This window comes from Eretmochelys imbricata, chromosome 11, assembly GCF_965152235.1.
Source record: "Eretmochelys imbricata isolate rEreImb1 chromosome 11, rEreImb1.hap1, whole genome shotgun sequence".
In the NCBI taxonomy this organism is placed as follows: Eukaryota; Metazoa; Chordata; order Testudines; family Cheloniidae; genus Eretmochelys; species Eretmochelys imbricata.
The window spans coordinates 60,629,744-60,644,509 of NC_135582.1; the positions used below are offsets into that span (position 1 = coordinate 60,629,744).

The 14,766-nt window shown below is 40.4% G+C and overlaps 1 protein-coding gene across 2 annotated transcripts; it reads right to left on the reverse strand.

Moving 5' to 3' along the window:
- Window positions 1-888: 888 nt before the first annotated feature.
- On the reverse strand, window positions 889-14,479 carry WDR12 (WD repeat domain 12). 2 transcript variants are annotated; one of them, XM_077829969.1, is made up of 14 exons: window positions 14,303-14,479; window positions 13,285-13,379; window positions 12,780-12,860; window positions 12,331-12,425; window positions 11,128-11,234; window positions 9,834-9,949; window positions 9,310-9,464; window positions 8,919-8,964; window positions 6,927-7,012; window positions 6,571-6,711; window positions 6,347-6,452; window positions 5,123-5,255; window positions 2,871-2,943; window positions 889-1,931 (listed from the first exon to the last, which is right to left on the reverse strand). In XM_077829969.1, the coding sequence occupies exons 1-14, from the start codon at window positions 14,341-14,343 to the stop codon at window positions 1,854-1,856; spliced, it is 1,353 nt and encodes a 450-aa protein (XP_077686095.1). In that variant the 5' UTR covers window positions 14,344-14,479; the 3' UTR covers window positions 889-1,853. The 2 variants fall into 2 exon arrangements, with proteins under 2 accessions (XP_077686095.1, XP_077686096.1); XM_077829970.1 differs by lacking the exon at window positions 12,780-12,860 and having other exon boundaries at window positions 14,303-14,477.
- Between the last annotated feature and the right edge of the window lie 287 nt (window positions 14,480-14,766).

The window sequence follows — 14,766 nt, forward strand, 5'->3', positions numbered from 1 at the left end:
CCCTCTTCAAATCAGTTTTGCTAAAGGATTACATGTCTAAGCACAAAAATACCACATTTTTACATTCTTTAAAAAAAATAATTTAAACCCACAGAGCTAAATTCCATCCCCTTTTAGCCCCTTTTAATAATTCATAAATGGTTTTTGCTTCAATTACTTTAATGTCTTTAATTGCTGTCAGAGACGCTTGGAACAAATCTAAAGTCTTTCTTTACATGGGTACCACCTGCAGCACAGGCAAAGTCAGATTTTTTCAGTCCTCAATGAAGAATGATATGGGGACCTCTATTCTTAGCCTGTGACTTAACTATGTTGTAAAAATATTAATCTTATTGAAAACCAAGACCTATACCATTTTTAAAAAATGCAAAAACTCAGGCTTTAAATGTTTGGGGTTGGTTTATAACAAGAAGGTGTAGTTTAGGAATTAGTAGTTCCTTTGATACACAAAATTATTTGTATACTATTTAATGGGGCAGAGCTCTTCCACTAGCAGCTTGTAATGAAAACAGTACCATCAGGGGAGGAAGTGAGCCCACATGAATGTCTAACTAGTTTGTTGCAAGATTGAAGCCTTGTGAAATTTCTGTATTTTCCTCCCCCCAGAAAACAGGTGAATTGTTGATCTACATCCTCTAAAATAAAGCTGATTGTGCATTAAATGCCACATCCTCAACCCAGCTAAATGCACAGATTGCTTCTACTAAATTGAAAAGAAAATTCCCTGATGCAAGTTATGTGCTGATGTGAAAATATACCGAGAGAGAGAGAGATCTGAGCACTTAACTTGCTCTTTGTTACAGAAGAATGTGTTCTAGTACTGAGATTCTCAGGCAACTCCCACACGTGTTGAACCCTTATTTTATAGGAAATATTACTCAGAGGACACCAGATTAAGATGATTTACTAATTTCATGTGGGGGAGGGTAAGAGGAAAAAAAATCATATACACAACTCCTTGGAGCATCCAGTTAAGAACAGACACTTACAATAAATGGATCTGATAAAACGTTGCTTTTCTGCAGTCTTTTTGCTAACTGGTACTTAGAGCTTCAGTTTGGACTGGGCACCCTATACTGCACAATAAGGGTTTCCCTAGTAGTTGGATATTCCATTAATGTATTACTGTATAGTATGTTAATCTGGCTAATGAATTGACTATTTTTTTCCAGTATCAGCCAGTAATTTTTTTTAAAATGTACATTTACACCACCTTAACTTATGAATGACAGGAACCAAAGTATTCCATTTGCCAATAAAATCAATAGAGAGCACCTTGAAACTATAAGGGTGACCTAATCTGCATCACAACCCTATTAAGGACCTTATCCTAATTCCATTTATTTCAGTGGAAGCAGGATCAGACATTGTTCAGGGGGGAGGGGTGAATCTTGAGCTAATAAGCACCTCCAGCCCCCACTGAAGCAACTGGAAATTGTGGAACTCAAGTACCTACTTGAGTTCAGACCATAATATACTGAACTTTAGATAAAAGCTTTATAAAAAAAGAGAATGAATACAAAATAATTTAGTCTAGTGAGTAATTTGTCTAGCAATCTCAGTAACACTTTACTTTTAATAAACTCCAATGTTCTTTATATAGTCCTTATGAGAGAAAAGGGGACAAATGTTTGATTTCAATATCAGACCAGATAAGGGTGAGGTTCCTTGGTGGTTCTGTCTTTCTGTTATAAATACATATACATGTTGCTATAATACAAAAACCAGAAATGGCTGCTCTCCGCTACAAAATAGAAGTAGACAGCTTTTCTAGGAGGCAGCTTTCTTCAGATGCTGGACTGTAGGTTATCTAGAAACTTCAACAGGTTTGGGCTACTTCTTGCCATTCATTTTCATGCTCCAACATCAGAGGTTGTTGCTGAATATCTATAGGCGTACAGCTTGTTGTCTGCCCCTCCACTCAACAGCAACTGTAATGGGGAAAAACAAGTTGTGCCCATTGTCAAACCAAGTAAATATCCACACAATTTTTGTCCCTGGGCAACACCTATGAGCTGAATAAATATTTAAAATTATTCCTCAGCAGTCTGATTCTGTTTTTCCTCTGAAGAGCTAAATGGCAGGAGTTAAACAATGGTGATGTGAACCCCGTAGTCTGTTTTAATTGGTTCAAATTCAGAAATAATACAGCCTTATATCTTACCCTCCTACTAAAACCACTTAGGGAAAGGTAAAGCTTACGTGAAAATGTATAAGGCTTTCACTGCTCTGCCACATCTTAGTCTAAGGTAGGGCCCCTGGGACTGTGGAGTTGGGGTCTCCAAAACCTATGCTGTGCTTAGATACATGCAGCTGGGCCCCAAGGTAAACATCATGCTCCTACCCACACCACAAAGAAGTGGCAGCATACCTTTGCCAGGTCCAGCTGCCTGTGCATGCTACCTTCATAGTCTAATGCCACAGAGGAGAAAATGCTGCTTAGAGGAGCACAGGAGTAATTTTCATCATAAGTTCCCATGTCCAGAGAAAGAAACATGCCACCTTGAGTGGCTGTTCTGACTTCCACCCTTCCTTGATTTTGTCCCCCTAATGCTATGGTGCAGAGCTTTCCTATAATCCCCATGGATGGGAGGGGGTGGCCATCTGGTAATGATACCGAACAACCACTTTTCCCCTATAGAGAGTCCACCCTAACCCATCACTCTACAATTAAGGCCTTCTAGTCTCCTCCATGACATATAAGCAAAAGGGAGAATACGATCCACGCACACCAATAGGAGATATCCAATAGTAAAAAGCTCATTGTTGTTCTCTAGTTAGAATTAAACATCAATCATACCATTATCAGCCCCTTTCCCATCCAAAACACACACATTTAAGGAATAAAATCCTGTTCCTCAAGTTCTTACCCCTGCTTCTGTCCATTCCACACACAAAACCTTGTCTTCATGAGCAGCCAAATCATAGAGAGGAGCCTTGCAACTGATAAGATAGACATTTAGAGTCATAAATCATAAATTAGGTAAAATTATATACAAAGTTTTTGCTCCTAGAAATTCTGGGTTTGAGCACACTATAATCTTGTAACATTTAAAAACCATACTTCTACCACTATATTTCTTGGGGGAGAACAGAATTAAGCCATCTGCTGGTCTTCCCAACCACTGAATTCAGACAACAGCTGTTCCTGATTCTAGCATGTATTTCTGTACGATTGTGTCTACATTAGGTAAGTGGATCATTGGTCACTAGACCAGTCAGATAGCATCAGTGGTGCAGGATGTCTACACAAGACATGCTCTTTTGCCCCACATGCACACTTGGACTATATTACACCATTAGAAAATTGCGCTGCCTTTTGGGTATACGCTGGAGCAGTGCCTTGTTGGAAATTTTGAAGGGCCTTCTGGGAGCCCAGAGGAATTGTGGAATAAAAGGTCAAGCTCCCATAAGGCTTTGGGTAACGGTGCCCTTTCCTACTTCTTTTCACAAAATGGAAACCAGAGGTGAACACTTAGCTCTCGTTTCTTACTCAATAAGAAAGGATTCTGATGAGGCTATTGAAGAGCAGTTGCAAAGCATCTGAGGCAAGGCCATGGAGAATGTTCTGAGAGCACCTCCAGAGCAACAGAACCAGAGTCCAGTAGCTACTGACAAAACCTTTGGTGCCCCCACCCTGGAGTAGCTAGCTTTTATGCAGTATCTGAGGATTATATTCACTCAGGGAATGCAATTTTTGGATCCTGACCAGGGCCATGGACTGGTGAGAGAAAGTTGTTCAAGGTGTGGCATCAGGAACAGTAGGTGCATAACTCAGAATGGAGGAAACAATTCACTGTACTTCTGTGGTGAGCTAGCCTTAACACTGTAGCACCAACTCAACAGGATGAAAGCTCCGTTCAGTGTGGAAAAGAATGGTGACTCCTCTGTGGCAGCTGACTACCCCAGATGGCTACTGGTGAGTAGGGCACGATTTTTGTGTTTGGGAAGTCTTGTGGGACCTGTTGTTGTGAAGGTGTGCATGGTAACACAAACATCAGATATCCACAAGTCTATGAAGTCCAAGACACCTCCCCAAGAAGCTCACATGAGTTTTGATCTCTACTCCTGCCATGTTCAACATAGGAAAAAATCAAATATAGTTTTTCACCTGTCTGCAACTTGTTTAATGAGATTACTAGGTATACAGCTTATTATAAATTGATTATGATTGATTATGCAATCAAACCCTAGACCAATTACCCCTTTCAAGTCAGATGTTGTTGGACTTAGACCAGTGGCTCTCAACCGTTCCAGACTAGTGTAACCCTTTCAGGAAGTCTGATTTGTCTTGGGTACCCTCAAGTTTCACCTCACTTAAACTACATGCAAACAAAATCAGACAGAAAAATACAAGTGTCACAGCACACTATTACTGAAAAACTTCTTACTTGCTCATTTTTATCATAAAATTATAAAATAAATTGATTGGAATATAAATATTATACTTACATTTCAGTGTATAGTATATGGAGCAGTATAAACAAGTCATTGTCTGTATGAAATTTTAGTTTGTTCTAACATTGCTAATGCTTTTTATATAGCCTGTTGTAAAACTAGGCAACTATCTAGATAAGTTGATGTACCTCCTGGAAGACCTCTGCGTATCCCCAGTGGTACATGTACCCCTGGTTGAGAACCACTGACCTAGACCTCTTGCTTTTGCAAGTATCTGTTTCAGACACAAACTGCTACTTTCCTTGCAGCTGTGTGTTATGAAATGTCCACAATGGGGAGCAAATAAAACTACACACATTAGGCTCCTCCGGAAGACAGATACTCCTAAAAATCTTGCTAGCATAACTAAGTTTTGTTTTTTTTTAAATTAACCCACGAGCAAGATTACTAATGAAACCTCTTTCCACGTCATCTCACTCAATGCAGTATTGCCACAGAAATCCTGGGTGGGAAGGTCAATGCAATTGATTTCAATGTCAAGCCACAGAGCTGCTGGCAAAAGGCAAGTGCATTTCTCACTCTTCTATTAGGTGTCTCTAATCTCCATAGGGATTTCAGAAATTTAGCTGGAATCTCCATTTAACTTCCCCATATGCTTTTGCTGTGTCACAAGGCTATATGAAACGCTAAGTGCTACCTGTGAATATTAAAGAATGGCATTTACCTCCTTGTGTCCCAAATCTTGACAATGTTGTCTAGAGAACCTGAGATTAGCTGTTGCTCATGTGTGGGGGACCACTTCACAGATGTCACCCAGCCAGTGTGAGAGGTCAAAGAGAGGAGTACCAAGGAACCATCTGGGACAGAGAAAATAAAAACCCACCACCCCAATTTACAGAAATGTATACAGGTCAGTTTAAAGATATTTATAAAATCCACCAGTATATGAGAAGCAGTCAAGATTAACATATGTGGGGGCCAGGTAGTTCTTCCTGCTCATCATGTCATAATATTGCTTCGAACAGCATGAGAGGTTAAAACACACACGCACGCAAGCTCCTGTAGAAAGGACAAAAATCTAACCACCTTCTTGTTACCAAAGAGGCACATTTTCCACTTGAAAGAGTTTTTTTGATGAAGATGACTGAATAGCTCTAGCGATCAGTAATGGGATATGGAGCCTTTTATCTCTAGATTATTGGTTCAAATCTGCCCTGGTTTGTAGTGGCTAAAAAGACATTACTGTCTGGCTTATGATGTGTGGTAGTCTCAGTCTAGATTACGAACTGCGATGATTGGCAGCCATGTCAGACTTGTAAGGAGCCTAAAGATTGATCAGACATGTAATCAGCTATTTTTTCACTTCTACGGATGGTCTCCCCTATTCAGGGTTTAGGCACTCTGGCAAAACAGTGGCATTTAACCCACTGATAAATAGTGACTTTAGATTTCAAGGCTGTTAGCAGGGCAGCTTTCAAAATTTACTAAAAAAGAAATGTCTTTAAAAGAGAAGAATTTGATTTGTTTTCCAAGTTACTATCTAAAGAATGAAAGTTATTAAGAATGAAAAAGTCATGCCTCAAAAAGCAATAGTACTTATAATAGCCAATTAAAATTAGCTACTGCTGTGGTCAGCTGAAACAAGGCTCACCCAGAGAGCAGGCAGGGAATGAGGGTAGCTTCTCATCACTTTACACAGTCATGGGAGCATTTTTGCAATGGAATGTGGAAAGGATCTGGGTTCATACAGCTTTCCCTGTCCCCACTGTTCCTGTTAATTTTTGGCTAAAATGGTCTAGCTCCCCGGTTAGGAAACACTATTACAGACAAATACCAAAGTTTGTGTGTGTATCTCATGAAATGTGTTAAGATGTACTCCCTTCTCTCAACACATGTTATGAATTTGAAAAAAGTCATTTGTGTTACCCACACATTCACTTTTGCTCACCTTTAGTGCGGGGATCCCATAATCTAATGTGTCTGTCAGTACTCCCAGATGCTAGACGTCGACAAAGTTGTGAATAGGAGATCGAATTAAACACTTTGTTTCCGGTCTGCATAAGAAAAGAAGTCATAAGGTAGGAGCTACTCTTGTACAAATTCTAAATTCAAACTGAACTGGTGAGGAATTTGGTGAAAAGTTTTAATATACAACATATAAAGAAATCTCACCAAAGTTGATTTGAGACCTCCTGTTTCCACATCCCATATTTTAATTGTGTGATCCCATGATGCACTACAAATTTCTTCAGCATCTGACCACAGCACAGAGGAGATGGCTTCAGTATGGCCAGAAAGAGTTGCAATGGGAGTCTAGAAATTAAATAAAATATTAAGATCAGAAAAATAGTGGATTAGTTATGGTAGAAAAAACATTATTTCACCAAACAAATATGTTTGTATGTAGATTAATTTTCAGATATTTTCATCAGAAATGTCCCCCTACACACATTTATCAAAAAGGGAAAATATTTTCCATTTCCATGCTTTTCAGTTGAGGTTCTACATAAATCCTGACCACTTCTTACCCTGGTTAGTCCAAGCTGTTCAATTTTCTGCTTCTTCCTTGGTCTGTTTGCTGCTTCCTCTATTTCATCCTCTTCATCTGTAGGCACTATGATGGAAAGAAAGTCAAGCTTGATTTAGAAGTGTTTGAAATACATTCTCCGCTAAATATTTACATGGGCCCCCCATCACCATAGTATCCAATTGCCTGCCAAACATACATTTAATCCTCAACCCTCTTGTCAATTAGATCAGTATTATTATTCCTATTTTACAGCTGAGGAATTTAGGCACAAAGAAATTAACTCAGATCTTCTACATCCCAGATGAATTCCTCATCTACAAGATCATCCCTCCTTCATGGAAAAAAACACAATAATTCCATCCTATATTCTGTACACAGTCACTCTATATTTTAATTTACACATTTATTTATATATAAACATAAATGGGCATTCTGAAAGGAGGCATCCAACTGGCTAGCGAAGGACTGTGTGGTTATTTTATGTCACCAGGTCAGGATCAGTTTAGTCAATTTATTGTCCCTCAAATCACAATGTCTATGAAAGAAGATTAGGAAAAGAATCCACAACTTCTTAGTGTCCATATTAAAAACTACAAACTGTACGAGCCTATTGAACGCTAAAATCAGTAGATACTATTTGGAAAAAAGACACCCAGTTGGCATCTATACCTGAAATCTAAGTGTTTAAGTTAAGTTTATGTCATGACCTTGTAATTACATCTGTGCAGAGGTCTGCCGCATTATGTCAGTGCAGATTAGGGGCTTTAATCTGTTTTAAGTAAGACAGTGTCAATTATCGCAGAAAAAACAGAAGTTAAATTGTTAAAACTGAACTGTCTAACACAATCTTGGTGCAGTTACTGTTTCACCATAATAAATGACAATAGTGAGGAGATGTTGCCTCCCTCTGAGACTGATGGGGAGGGACCACTCCCCACCCCCGGTGGGTGGATCCAGGCAAGCCATGCCCCCCCAAAAGCAGAAGGGCAGGACAGGAAGCTTAAAAGGCAGGCCCTGTAGCTCAGTTGGGCCTGCTGCTGAGCCAGAGCTCTACAATGGTGAGGATCCTGAAGGGGTGTTGGGACTGCCACTGAAACTGGGGAAAGGAGGAACCTTAGGAGATGGAGGTACAACTCCAGAGGGGTAGCAGGAAGTAGCCCTGGGGCACTAGACATTAGTTCGGTTTGGTTGCCAGAGTCTAGGTCCGTGTGTTTCAGTGGGATCCCTGCTGACCCAGTGGTGACGGGTTCTGCTAGCCAGGGCCCATGGCTAGGACCCGGTAGAGTAGGGTGGGTCTGGACCTCCCTACCCCCTGCTACCAGCCCTCCCCTGGAGTTGATAGCCTCCCCACCTGAGGCTGGATGGCCTGAGACTGCTTTTTGCTCTGCCCTGCCCAGAGGGCCAGAACCCCTGAGACTGCTAATTCCCCTATTGAGCATTGCATTTATAGGCACACTGTAGTGAGCCCCCCCACCCCAAGACCGATGGGGAGGGATGGCCACTTACCACTACAGTGGCCAAGAATAAAAAAGGTTTATGCGCATGCTTAACTTTGCTACCATGAATAGCCTCAGGGATTTCAATGGGACCACTCATACTCATGATAGTAAAGTTATGTATAATGTTTAAGTGTGTGCCTTAGCTTTCATATAGGGCTCTAGACCTTAATAGCATTTTATAGATACTACTTAATCCTCCAAACAACTCTGAGAGGCAACTATATTTAAGGGAAAAAAACCCTGACAGGAACGTAAATTTTATTCTCAGAAATGGAAAATGTATAAAAGCGGTAACATTTCAAAGTAAGAGCTTCTGGTGTAACTGAATAACTATATACATAAATAAAAACTTCAAAAGTGAAAAATTAAGACATAATACCCATTTAAAATAAAATCTATTCAGAAGTTTGTCATTGAAGATAATTACATTTTAAAACTCTAAATTAGAGCCAAAAATCCCAGGCAAAGTATTCATAAAATATTCATCTTACCTGCAGACCAGATCTTTAACATCTTATCCCAAGATCCACTGCAGAACTAGATAAACAGAAACTCTTTATTAAAAAGATTATGTAAAATCCGACTAGTTCACATAAGCCACAGAAAGTCATCTTTCTGCTCAATGCTTCCAAAATCATCTTCAGCTTTTTGTGCAATATTAAGGGTTTTATGTATCTTTTCTTTTCAATACTGCACATTATTTCCATTACATCAAATGCAAGGCTATCACCAATTAATACATAGGTTTATACAAATTGTACACACTTAACAAATGACCAGTTCTCATGCGGAGGACAAAAATGTGACTTTTAAACATAAACAAGCAACACAGAATCCACAACTCACTAGCTCAACACAGACCTCCTTCTGCAAGTAACTCACTTTAGTTCTTGTGCAGTCAACTGCTATAGAGTCCACGCTTCCAGCATGTCCTCTACAGCAGTGAAGGGCTTTCACTTTGTTCCTCTCTACATTCCACTCCCACAGCAGGATAGTCTGATCCAGAGAGGCACTGAGTAGCAGGCATGACAAACTATCTAAGGAAGGAAGAAAGTGCCAACATACAAATCCAATTAATGAAGTCTTTCTAAAAAATCCTTTTAGAGGAAGCAAGATTAAGATTTTAAAAAATTACACAGTGACCCAATACAAATTAAGAGATTCATGTAAATATCACAAATTTAAATGTACAAATACTAATGAAGATTAACTTAGAATACGTAAATAGTTATTAGAAAATACTGGAGTTTGTTTAAAAAGTATTGAGGGATTTTATTGAATTCTTTCATTTTTAATATGACAAGCGGTGCTTACAATAGCTGTAACTTTTAGGTTGGCAATTGAACCTGTATGTTTTTCAGTAAATTGCTGTAGCCCCACTCCCAACCAGTATAAGGTGTACAGACCTTTTTTCACCCATGTCACATCTTTCACCACCTCTGTGTGCCCAGCAATTGTCATGATGGATTTTCCTTCTAAAGACCAGATTCGAGAAGTCTGATCGTAAGAGCCCGTCAAAATCCTAGGGGATACAGATATTAAAACATTCTTTAAAGCCAATGGTGCATCATGGGAGATCTTTTCAGTGAGGAACTTAGAGAATATTAGTATTTTCAATCCATTAATAAATGGCGGAGTGTCAGTATAATCAATAGCGAACAACAGCTCTGGAAATATCTATAGTAGAACCTCAGAGTTACGAACTGACCAGTCAACCACACACTCCATTCGGAACCAGAAGTACGCAATCAGGCAGCAGCAGAGATGGATGAAATAAAGCAAATACACTACAGTACTACTAAACGTAAATTACTAAAAAAAAAAAAAAAAAAAAAGTAAAGTATCATTTTTCTTCTTCATAGTAAAGTTTCAGAGCTGTATTAAGTCAACGTTCAGTTGTAAACTTTTGAAAGAACAACCATAATGTTTTGTTCAGAGTTACGAACAATCTCCATTCCTGAGGTGTTCGTAACTCTGAGGTTCTACTGCGGTAGAAAAGACAAGTAGTGTGGTCAACATTTCTTTAAAGCACTCCAAATAAGGGTTTTGGAACTACAGTAATAACTTTGAATTAATATTTGAAGTATTAAATGTTGAAATGTTAGAAATAAATGTAAAAAGACGGCAGGATGTTATTGTTTTATTCAGGGAGATAGAACGCATGAGTAGCACTGAAGATATTAACTCACGGGTTCTCAGACTTTTGTACTGGTGACCCCTTTCACACAGCAAGCCTCTGATCCCCCTTATATATTAAAAACGCTTTTTTATATATTTAACACCATTATAAATGCTGGAGGCAAAGCGGGGTTTGGGATAGAGGCTGACAGCTCGCGACCCCTGCTGTAATAACCTCACAACCCCTTGAGGAGTCCCAACCCCCAGTTTGAGAACCCCTGTATTAACGCATACCAAGAGCAAATCTCATACTCCTATGCATGGTACCTTCCTACTTGCATTAAAGTTACTGTCAAGGTAGCATGGAGGAGCTCAAACTTCAGCTACTTTCCCAAGCATATGGCCTGCATATAAACAATTGATTTAAAAAGGTAGAAAAATTATTTAAAAGAAAAGAGAAATATGGAATGGGAAGAAAACTATGTTAAAGAGAAGTACCAATAAAGAACTATGGAATCAGCTACAGACAGTGGGAGAAACCAAGATGGAAACTTAAGACTGGCTTAAGTGGGTCTGTGATACCATTCTTCTGTAGCTTCAACACAACTGATCCAGTCATCATGGAACATGCATTCTTCGGGTTGAGGTGCTGTGTACTTCTCCACATATTCTATTTCCACCACTTCCTCCTGAACTCTCAAAAGACAAGAAGCCAGTCAGTGTACTTTTTCTTTTTAAATAAACAATCACAATGATCTAGTACAGTAGTTCCCAACCACTCCGAGCAGTGATATCAATTGGAAAGACAAAGATATCAACTATACAAGCCAGAGTCCCGTACCTTCCACACGACTGTGTGTACTCTACTCTGCCTCAGAGATTGAGCTGCTACTGCAAATGGGGATTCAGGTTGCCCTAACTCCTTGGCAGGCAAGCATATGCATAACTGAACAGAAGGCAGATGGTAGCAATGTATCAGAGCCCAGCACAAAGATTCAAAATTAAGGGCCCAATGCTGCAAACACTTAAGAATGTGTGTAATTTTACTTAGGTGAGCAGTCCTAGTGAAGTCAATGGGCCTACTCATATGATTAAAGTCACACACATGCTTAAGTATTTGCAGGATTGGGCTCTTAGAGAATGAGTGATACCTTAAGTACAAGTACATCACTACAGATCAATGCTAACTATTGGCTTACCAAATTACTACTAATGCAGTGTTTAAAAGTAGCTGCAAATGATTTCCACAGTAAGACAATGTTGTTCCTTTTCTTTTCTAGGTTTTCCCCACTATGTTTATCATGCTTAGTAGTGGAGTGTCTGTGCTACTTCAGATCATTTGACCCACACAGTGCCACTGGCTACAGGCTAGTAGAGCAGGAGACAAAAGTACACTGATGGTGACCAAAATGGGACCAGTCTTCCTCCAGAACCATATGAAACCAGACAACAGGAGAAGGAAGTGTCTCAGTTTGCTCAATAGAAAACTCTAGTCATTAGGAGCACTTTCAGGCTCCAAAGCAAGTCTCGGTGAATCCTCCATGGGCAAAAGAATAATGCAGGGTCTTCAGAGGAAAATAAGGGAAATTATCTGGGCTTCATCAGAAAGGCGAAGGAATGCTAAGGAAGAAAAATACATGGAATATTCACAATATGGAGAACTTTCTTAATCAGAACTGTAAACCCGATCAAACTTAAAATCTGTATCTAATTAAATGGTCTAGGTCGGGATCTTTAAATCCCATCATCCTACAGTGTGGTCCACAGAAAGTGCGTATGACTTACTGTTGAGATGTTTTCCGCATCCATGTGTTTGACAAGTGACATACGCAAGAACTGGCCCTTGACAAGGAAATCAAACTCCACATATTTGTGGTCCTCTAAGACAAACAAGAAACAATGTTTAAATTTCAAGACTTAACTTATATAATCCAGAAAAAAGAGCAATTTTTAGGGAATGAAACTAAATTTAGTTCAAATAAATTGAAGGGCCACCTTCTTCTCCCAGTTACAACTGTGCAACCCCATGACCTACAAGGGATTACACAGATTTAAGTGAGGGCAGATCTTGACCCAAAGGATGCCTGGGAGAAAACAGCACCTAAGTTTCTGTTAGTAGCATCTCTGGAGCCAGGACTCCAGGCTTCTAAGGTACTACCTCTTCAATTTTGGTTGCAATTTGAGAAGTTAAGAACAACTTTTAAAGTTTTACATGGGCCGAGACCCAATTATACCTCCATTTCTGTCTGCTGGAGCATCTCTGTTGTTGGTTAACCAAAATCCAGGTACCAACCTCTGGAACTTGCCTCCACTGACTGCACACCAGGGAAAGAGTCAGGTGAGTTTCAAATAACACTGCAAGGTTTTAGTCAGTCAACTGGATTAAAATTTCTTTTTTTTTCTCTTTCACTTTAGTTGGATGATCTAGACAAAATTATTTTTATTGTTAGCATTGCAATAGTGCCAACAGGGGACGATCAAGATTCCAGTGTGATAAGTACTGTATAAATAGAATGTGGGGCCGGGAACAGTCCCTTCCCCGAAAAGCTCACAATCTAAATATGTAGCCAGACAAAGGTACTCATGTTCATAGGTCTTTGCAGGAGTGGGACCTTTGTATTTAAGCCCCTATAGTTTACACATTTATGAAGAGATTCTAAATACTTTAGTATGTGGGTTTTTTTTTGTTTTTAAGTACTCCTTTTTCTAAAAGAGGTAAATCACCTTCCAAATACATACCATGTTTAGCTTCCAGCAATTTATTGATGATGTTACTGAGGTCAGCAATTTCAGAGGTTGCTGGGATAGAGAATGGAACATCATCTACTACATACCTAGAGGGAAGAAAATAGGAATTGACTTATTGAGAAGTACCAAAACTCACAGCTCAACAGGTACAAAATAAGCATAGTATCTAAAAGTTTGTTATACAGCTCTTTTTGCAAGTGAGGGGATTAAAACACTTTGCAGTTTGAATGGACATATACTTAATTTGCAGCTGTTTCAAGAATCCTGCCCATCCTGATCTCATTATACTGTATAGTTTAGGCTCCCTTTGGTAAGATTTTTCTGAAGTTCAACTCGTGTGTAGCCAAGCAAGAACCAGGAACACTTTTTTTCACCTTTTTTGAAACCTACTCTCTACCATTCACAAATACAATAGCTTTGGGAAGCTCGTAATGAACGCTATAGTATCTCTAAATTAATCTCTAAGATCCAAGCAAAATCTAGCTGGTAGAGAAGCCAGTGGCACTGGGAAAGTACAGAAAATGAGTGAATATTAAAAGAGTTGCTGAAGCCCCACCCCGGTCAACTGTACATTTGCCAATGCTTATGGCCCTGATCCTATTCCCCCTAAAATCTCAGAAGCTGACTCTGACTTAAGGGGAAGCAAAATGAGGGCCAATGGGCAAATCCTGATTACAGATTTTATAGGAGCACTCACAGATACATTTTCAATTAACTTGTAGGAGTTTATGGAGTTTTGTTGGGAAATGCTGTTTGCCAGGAAAGATGAAGCAAATAAATCTATCCTCCCCAACCAACACTGCAAAACACGCCCCCACACAAGTAAGATTTGGCCCTGTAGCAGTAGCCTTAATTTCCCTTCTCCTAGCTGCTCTCCTTCCCACCCACCCCCCACGGCGGTGGCCTGCACATGGTGTGCGACCGCTCAGGACTACGTCAAGTGCCTGTCAAGTGCCAGGCATCGCTCATCAGTATCGTTCCCCCGGCAGTTAGGCCACCCCAGACTCACTTGTGGTTGTCGGTGAAGAACCGAGCCTGGAGCTGGGCCATTGGGTCGGAGAGGGCGAGGCTGGGCCGGGGCTGTGTGTGTATCTGTCTGTACCCAGCTGAACACTGACGCGGGGTGCAGGACAGGAGGCTGGCCCCGGCTGCGAGCTCTCTCTCTCCAGCCCGCGGAGCAGAGAGAGCACGTGTCTCGGAGCCGCAGTCAATCAGCCCGGAGCAGGCGCACAGATCGAGCATTCCACCAGTGATTAGTAAGGGCTGCTCTTAAGGGCCGCCGTCAAGACGTGGTGGACGCTCGGACCCACCAGTTCCAGGTTGGGTGAGAATGGGAGCGACTTGCGCACGCACCCACGCTGCAGCCTGTGAGGCAAATGCAGAGACCCCAACCTTCTTTAGGGCAGGCTCCATGGAAACTACCAGTCCCAGCATGCAGCACGGCCCAAGAGGATGAGACTGGCAGTCAACAAG

Coding starts and splice junctions, on each gene's coding strand:
- WDR12 (XM_077829969.1), bottom strand. CDS start 14,343: ATGGCCCAGCTCCAGGCTCGGTTCTTCACCGACAACCACAA. Junction 7,013..8,918: donor GTTAAAGATCTGGTCTGCAG/GTAAGATGAATA, acceptor TTTCCATCATAG/TGCCTACAGATGAAGAGGAT. Junction 2,944..5,122: donor AAGATTTGGGACACAAGGAG/GTAAATGCCATT, acceptor CTATCTTATCAG/TTGCAAGGCTCCTCTCTATG.